This window comes from Labrus mixtus, chromosome 18, assembly GCF_963584025.1.
Source record: "Labrus mixtus chromosome 18, fLabMix1.1, whole genome shotgun sequence".
Classification (NCBI taxonomy): domain Eukaryota; kingdom Metazoa; phylum Chordata; class Actinopteri; order Labriformes; family Labridae; genus Labrus; species Labrus mixtus.
In genome coordinates this window covers 11,603,275-11,610,958 of record NC_083629.1, presented here as the reverse complement: position 1 = coordinate 11,610,958, position 7,684 = coordinate 11,603,275, and the positions used below count along the sequence as shown (strand labels likewise).

The 7,684-nt window shown below is 43.2% G+C and overlaps 1 protein-coding gene across 3 annotated transcripts in view; it reads right to left on the bottom strand.

Annotated features, from left to right (window-relative positions):
* Positions 1-637: 637 nt before the first annotated feature.
* crim1 (cysteine rich transmembrane BMP regulator 1 (chordin-like)) overlaps positions 638-7,684 on the bottom strand; it is a 33,998-nt gene continuing 26,951 nt past the window's right edge. For 2 of the 3 annotated variants that reach the window (XM_061063614.1, XM_061063616.1), the window contains 5 exons: positions 6,078-6,293; positions 4,720-4,941; positions 3,794-3,916; positions 3,237-3,415; positions 638-2,969 (listed from right to left, as the gene is read on the bottom strand). In XM_061063614.1, the coding sequence (XP_060919597.1) occupies positions 2,775-2,969; positions 3,237-3,415; positions 3,794-3,916; positions 4,720-4,941; positions 6,078-6,293 (935 nt within the window). In that variant the 3' untranslated portion in view covers positions 638-2,774. The remainder of the gene's footprint in view (positions 2,970-3,236; positions 3,416-3,793; positions 3,917-4,719; positions 4,942-6,077; positions 6,294-7,684) is intronic. The other variant, XM_061063615.1, reaches the window with a different exon arrangement.

Genomic DNA, 7,684 nt, shown 5'->3' with positions numbered 1-7,684 from the left:
ACTCTCTGAATATTGAGTTCTGCCTGCTGATTATTCTCATTGTAAATCATACGTATTAATCCAGTTATTGCACAGTTGAGATCAAAGGCTTTGTGCTGCTGTATTTGATGTTTCAAGGCCTGGGAAACTCACCCTAATGTTTGCTTTATTGATCCTTCCGGAGAAGCTTCCTCACCTTGAAGTTTATGAGCGAGCTTCGACGAACAAGTCAAAACAACTGCCCAGTATGAAGCGAGGGATTATCCAGGTTTCCAGATCCGGCCTGCATGTCTTTGTGTGTTTCTGTGTTTTATTAGCCCCGCTGGATAGATGAGGGGTCTCTACTTGCTCTTTGCTCGTACTTAAATCTCAGAGGACCCCCCCCCCCCCTCCTTAGAAACAAAATGCCCCCACTAAACACATCTGAAAGTGCTACTGAGATAAGACAAAACCGTGGTAAGCAGAGGAGAACGATCCGATTTAAAGCAACTAAGAGAAAACAAATTCCCATTTGGAGGCAAACTCGAGAACCAGATGTGCATGAGCCTGCAAATGTGCCAGTGAAGTAAAAACCACTAACAGATACCATCTTAGATGACATCACTGCACTACACTGAACTGTTTCTCCACACTTTTAAGCATCATCAGAGCCGACTGCTTTGATTCACACATTTATTCTCAAAAAGAAGTGTAAATGTTACATTTCATCATCTAGGAAACATATTTACAAGGTTTTGCAACGGTGAAATAAATAAGGTTGTAAAGAATATAGCAGATAGAAACGGTAAATAGTCTACAATGTACAGCAGCTTTGGCTACCAAAAGTTCATTTTCAAAAAAACAAAAAAAAACAACTCAAACTATAGTATTAATAAATAAAGCTATGTGAAAAAATAAATAAGGTACTCTTTTGTCCTACTACTTTAAACTACGTTTTTTTTTACACAAAGAACAAAGAATTGCGTAAGCTTTTACAGTCGCCTCTTCATTTTAAAGCACATGGTCATAGTTCAAACAGACACAGATCTACCGAGTATCTAAAACACTTCAATATTAATTGGTCTCTAACCAATTTTGGCATCAGAATTGTCTTTGTATCGAGAAGTTGGCAATGGATTGAGAACTGGGATCCTAAACTTTTTTTTTTTTTTTTTTGTTGTTTCGATCAAACCCACATTTTGTTTCATAACACTTCTCAGATTCTGTCCTTGCCATGCGGCGATCAGAATCGTTGTGGAGCCTCTCGCTGCAAACGCTGTGTTCACATGAGTGGTTTAACATCTCTGTGCTTAATATGCCAATCAAATCCCTGATTAGGGACTTTATCCGTCCAAGAATCCTGCAGAGTGCTTTCTAGACTGGCTCCAAAAGAAAAGTGCTACATCTCTTTTACATGCTCTGCTGTTGTAATGTGGACCATTTGTTTGTTCAGTTACCATCCAACTCCCATTACACTCTCCTGTTACACAATCTGTCCCTCCTAATAATGAGTGAATATGTTTCTCTGTTTAGATGCCTTGATGACACGATTATTTTATGACAAGATATCAATGCATTAAGGCTTCAGAATTAAGGCTTTAGAATGAATCATTTCTGGCTTCTTACATTCAGTGTGAACAGATGCTCCACACACACACACACACACACACACAGATGGGAATGAAGGTGTGAAATGAGGCATGGTATCAAAGACATTCCTCTTAAGTCCAGATGAAGTGTCTGGCACCATTTTCTTTCGCTGCATTCAATAAAAGGACATTCCTTTAAGGATGAATATCACTCCTTGTGAACTTAATTCCTGTCATTTCTACGACGATGAAGCACGACTGATTGGCTGATTCCTTCTGTGGTCATTGGCTACTGTGTTGTAGCTGGGGCTGGAGAGCAGATTCACGTTTCCTTTCTTAGGATTGCGGTTTGTTGTCTGGAGTTTTCTGAATGGAATGACTCGGGTCATCTGAAGGTAGGCTATTATTCGGGAAGCTTGTCCTTCCTGAACTTATATCGAGAGGAATGTAACATCTTCAAAATATTTCAATCCGGCCCGTTGGAGAAAGCCTATAATAAAAAAACAAGTGAGGGCCAAGAACAACACTACAACAAGTACAAACACTGTAGAAATACACGAAAAGGAAGATGGAAAGCACACATTCTAAAGCAGGAGTTTTGGATCCTGGGGTCTATATAAAGCCTTGTTATGATTTGGCTTCTGAACCCAATTTTGATCCGTGAGTATTATCAGTTCTCTTGGGCTTCCTGCTGATGGAGATGATTACATCCAAGAAGCACAGTTGAGCTAAGAGGGGGCAGCATCCTCTAAACCCCCTTTAAACTGCAGCCCCATAACCCCCCCCCCTCCTAAAGCTTTTTATGCTCCTCTTATTGCCTCAGAGTTCCAGTTTCAAAGGAGGCAGTAATGAGCAATAATTTTACAAAGTTCTCAGTCACAGTCTGATTCTGACAGAGGAGCCTCTGTGGCTGCCTCCTACTCTGTTTTTTCAAGCAGAGCCCAGAGTGGCTGTGTCCACAAAAAAAAAAAGTCCACCCTTAAGTCCACCTTCCAGCGTCTCACTCCACCCGAAAGATCCCAGAAACAGACGGTAACAGACACAAAATATAGGAAACCAGAGATCAGTTTCTTTGTCTCTTGGAGAACATCCTCAGTTTAACTGTCACACAGAGAGAAAGGGTGGGAGCAAGGTGGCATCCAAGGTGTTTTCAGTGACTAAAGCAGTGAGAGAGAGTGGGAGGGGCCAGGCAGCTCTGATCTGCAGGGGTTTGAGCTTTGTGTCTTATTAGCGCGGCGTCCAGTCTTTCCCCATACTCAGCTTGGCTCTGGGGATGGTCATCTTGTCCACACAGGAGGAGCTCATTTCTGGAGAGAAGTGGATGATGCCACAGTCATTCTTCACGTTCTGAAACTTGTTCTCCTTGGAGGGCTCCATGTAGACGACTGCGTTCTTGTTCACATGCTTCTTTAGGATCACCGTCTGAGTAGAGAGAAGAAGAAAAGAATATGATCCCTTGTTGTTATTAAAAGACATCATAACTCAGGCCCTGACAGCTTGTAGGTGATGAAAGCTCACTAAGTTTATGTTGCCTTGCTCTCATTTTCTGACACAAAAAAACTGTTTAATGGTAGATTTTATGTTGGACGTGACCTTTTACACTCCAAAGGGCAATCGGAAACTACATAAAGCCTAAAGTCGTGACAGCTTTAGTGACCTATTTTATGTGATTTACAGATAATGTCTCACCTTCTTTGGTGCACTGTAGCAGGACATCTGCACCCACTTCTTTTTCTTGTTGATAAGCAATGCCACGACGAGGAAGATGATGATGGCCAGGAGGAGACCTGCCAGGATCCAGGCTGCTGATTGGTAGATAAGGGCCATCTCTGTTTGGCTGGGGTAATTCTCGCCCAAAGCTGGCTCATCTGTGGTGCATGGAAAACATCAATAACAGATATCAATTCCACAGGAAAAACTGATCACTAATCCAACCAAATCCAAATTGGAAACAGTATTTCTGGGCTTTAGGTTGTGATTTGGGCTTAGTGTTAACACTGAAAAATAAATCAATGAAGAGCGATCATGTCTAGCCAGTGTCCATTTATCATTATTGTTTAGTTCAGTTTTCACTCATTCATCAAGGCCTTCCAAACATCTAAAATTAGCATAAACATTTACAGAGATTGGCAGAAGGGTAAGGTAGCACAATGAAGCCAACAGCTCAGATAATGTTACTCCTACAGTGTGTTGAAGGGATTGAGGAGAAATGGCTGTGTGTGTGTTGTTATTTAATGAGCATGTACCTGTTTCAGCGATGATTGGCGGTACCGTGACCGTGGTGAGCCACGCTGCACTCTCCGCTGTAACGGTGACCGTCGTCTTGGGAGCGTTGGTGGACACCATTACCGGCAGCGTGGTTGTTATTTCTGTTTTCAAACAGAAAATAAGAGATCCAATATCACTGATGTCATCCAGAACATTCAAGATATAAACATTTCCAACTGTGAGCTTGTGTATAAAACTCTCTTGTGTCTTGATTGACAAACTGTGTTTATGAGACCTGTTCTCTAAACTTTCCCAGTGTGCCGCTTTTTTAAAGGCAATACAGAAGAAAAAAAAAAGCTCTGTTTCCCGCTGGGCCAATAACACAAACAAAGGCCCGGTGGAACGTCTACATAACAGGCTGAACAATGGGAGCCTATGCGGAGGTTTTCCTCTATAGGAAAAGCTGACATTGAGCTTTGCCTTCCTGTGCCGCCACAGAGAGAGTGTTGCGGGGCCGATTCAGCCGGGGACAGGAAACACGTGTGAATGTGCGGATGCTCGAGGAATGTTTTTGCTCTGACAGACGACTGTGTGTATGTCGCATGGAATGTTTTTTTTTCGAAACGTGTGCCCATGTAGCGCCAGAGTGGCTACAGCTAATGCACAAACACAAATCACACGCTTTCAGCCTGGAAACCGGCATTCACTCGTCCTGCCCTCTTCTTGACATGTCGCGGTATGAATTATAACTTTCCGAACATCAGGCTGTGCCTCGTTTTAGTGGTGCCACTTACAGCTCCACTCACCAGTTTGTGTGAGTGTTTGCAATATAGCCACATAAAGAATGTTAAAAATTCACAGCTGACTATATTTTTAGCGCTACCGTGACACTCAAAAGCTTATCTTTGGCACAAAAATATATAAAAGCAGCTTTCTTTTTATTGAAAGGCACCAAAATACTCACCGAGACAGTGTGGGCAGCACTGGCCCTTGCGTAAGACGGGCACCCTGCAGTTGGCAGCAGGACAGCGCTGAGAGAAACACTGAATGGTGCCGTTGTTGCAGGTGCAGCTTGTGCAGGCGTTGGCCTTCCAGGAGTCTCCAGCCAGCAGCACGTCTCCGTCGCTGGTGATGCAGTACTCCTGCTGACTGTTGTTCACCGGCAGCAGGGGGGTCAGCTTCTCCTCTGGGGGTTGCACACAGGCATAAAAAAAGGGTTACTAATGAAAAAAAAAACCCTAAAAGGTTCAAAGCTGCGTGTCAGGTCACGGTGCAGACTTGTTTCTCCAGCAATAAGACTTGGCATTGTAAAGGTAGATTCTAAGTTTATCTTGAAGAAAAACTCAAAGGCTCAGCCTCATTTTGTCTGAGTTTCCTGCTTCTACACAACTAGTACATTAACCCCTGCTGTAAAACATCTCAATCTACAGGAGTTATGAGGCCTTTAGGGCAACCATAAAGATAAAGTTCTTTACTGTATGTTAAACACAAACACAAGTGAGTCCATTTTGCAGATGTTAGTTCTAAAGGCTTATCTCTGTGTCTCATCAGACCTCTGCAGGCCTAAGAGCTGTGGCCTTGTCATAACCAAAGACTTAGTTAGCATGTAGACACTGCGCTAAGCAGCAGCACACATACATCATAGGGCCTGTCAGTGTGATGTGTATTATTCCCACATTCCCTGGTGACCAGGCCCATACATATATCAAAGGCTGGCCTCTGACAATCTGCTTTTGTGAGGGGAGATGCAGCGATAAGGCGGGTCAGCATTCTTAAGGAGTCGCTCTCAGGCGCAGTCATGCTTTGCTGATTTGTGGGCCTCATTCTTGGTAGTGCTTTTGATATGTTGATCATGAGCGTAAAGACACATGCTTGGGTGTCAGGGTATGGTTGTAAATAAAACGTGTGCGGTTTGGTGTTCAGAATGATATTTGTGTGTCGGGGGTTTCTTCCCATAACCGGAGGAATGAAAATATGAAAATGTGTTGCTTTTTTGTCCTTCCAGCTATAAGCGAGTTAGATGAGGGAGGCTATTTGGTGCAGGTCGCTCGGATGAAAGCAGTCCACATGTGCTGCTGCCTTCCTAGAGGATCACTATGTAAACCCAACCGGTCTTAGCTGGTTTCTTTATGACTCTGTGTGCCAGACATAAAACTGCCTGACAGAGTGCAACATTCAAGACCTTCCAAAACCACATGCTGATAATACATTCAAAACAGCTTTATTCTTCTCTGCCCACTACCCCAACTTCTTACACCCCCTGTGGTTTTTCTGAAACGACCCCTGTTTTCCTGTACCCTGGTCACTTTTGTTTCTTATTACCTGGGCATACATGGCAGCAGGTGTCTTTGTTCCTGATTGGCGTCTGGCAGAGGGCTGGGGGGCACACTTCAGTGTCGCACAGGACACGTCCCTTCCTGCAGGTGCAGCGTGTGCACTCGTCCAGGTTCCAGGTCTCCCCTTCCACATAAAACTCTCCCCCAGGGGCTCTGCACACCACCATGTCCATCCCCTCTGGCTGACCACTGCCTGATTCTTCTAAAGGAAAATGATGAGAAATAAAGGAAATGATTATTCTTTTGTGCTTGGCTATTAAATTCTCATCATTTCGGCCAAAACAATAACAGTGCACTGTAAAAAACGATCCAAAGAGAGAAAACAGAGTGAAAGGTTACTAGAAAAAAGATGCATGGGAGACCGCCGTCCATTACAAAAGAACCCCTTGGGCAGAGTAGGGTGGTTTCCAAGTTGTGTTTTTACACTGGTTTAGTTCAAAACATCTTTCAGTCCAGCAGAGTAGCAGACATCTGCAAAGTGTTATCTTGTTGTCCCCTGACTGCAAAAAAAGTGTGTAGCTTCTGAAAGTTGTAGACATTCTTTCACTCCTAAATATTTGAACAGCCAAATGAGTCACTCCGCCGTGCCTCCATGTGTGTGGATCAATGTGCCGTGTCTGTTTTAGAGAAACAGACACGGACTGTGTGTTTGGGAGTTCAAGTGGACAAAGAGTCTAAAAGGCTAGCTAATGACCCCGAGCACTCAGATGAATGAGCTGTGAGGGGACTGTATGATGTGTGTCGCCAGATGTGTGAGTGTGTGTGTGTTAGCTAGCTTGTAAATGGTAAATGGACTTGAGCTTATATAGCGCTTTTCTAGCCTTCCGACTACTCAAAGCGCTTTTACACTGCATGTCACACCTTTTCACACACTGATGGTAGTGATCGCTATGTAGTATCATCCATCAGAAGTAACTAATCCCATTCATACAGGGTTCAGGGTTAAGTGTCTTGCCCAAGGACACATCGGACATGTTGCCCAGCTGGGGATCGAACCCTCGACCTTCCGGTTGAGAGGCGACCACTCTACCAACTGAGTCACCTTTGAATTGTACTACTTTAAAACAAGTCAAAGTGAGTTATTTGACTTCTATTAAAGCTGGCATAATGTATAAAACTACATGTGGAGTGGTGACCATTGAGTTAGTGCAACTTCAAATTCGTTTCAATTGATAAGAAAGATCCAAACTGTTCTTGCATTATTGGGAGTGTATGTCTTTTTATAGTGAGAAGAATATTTCATATATTTATTCTGGGTGATTGATTCTTCAGGCGTCCTTTTGTAGATGTGTTCATTATGTTTATGAGTTACTGTAAATATTCTCATGTACTTTGGGCTCAACAGATGTAAATGCCGAGACCTGGAAACATCGCTGCAATGAAGTCATGAAAGAGAAAGTTTTGTTTTGTAGGTCAAAGCTTGAACTAGGAAGTTGGTCAGTAATCAGTGATGGATGTTTCCAACAGACAGTAAACCAGGATTTCATCACTCCCCTTTACTATCACTATGAATAATTTTAAGCTCATGCAGAGGGTTCACTGAAAGCCATCCAACTGTGTGATTTGTTTTTATGCATATTGTCCTGCATTCCC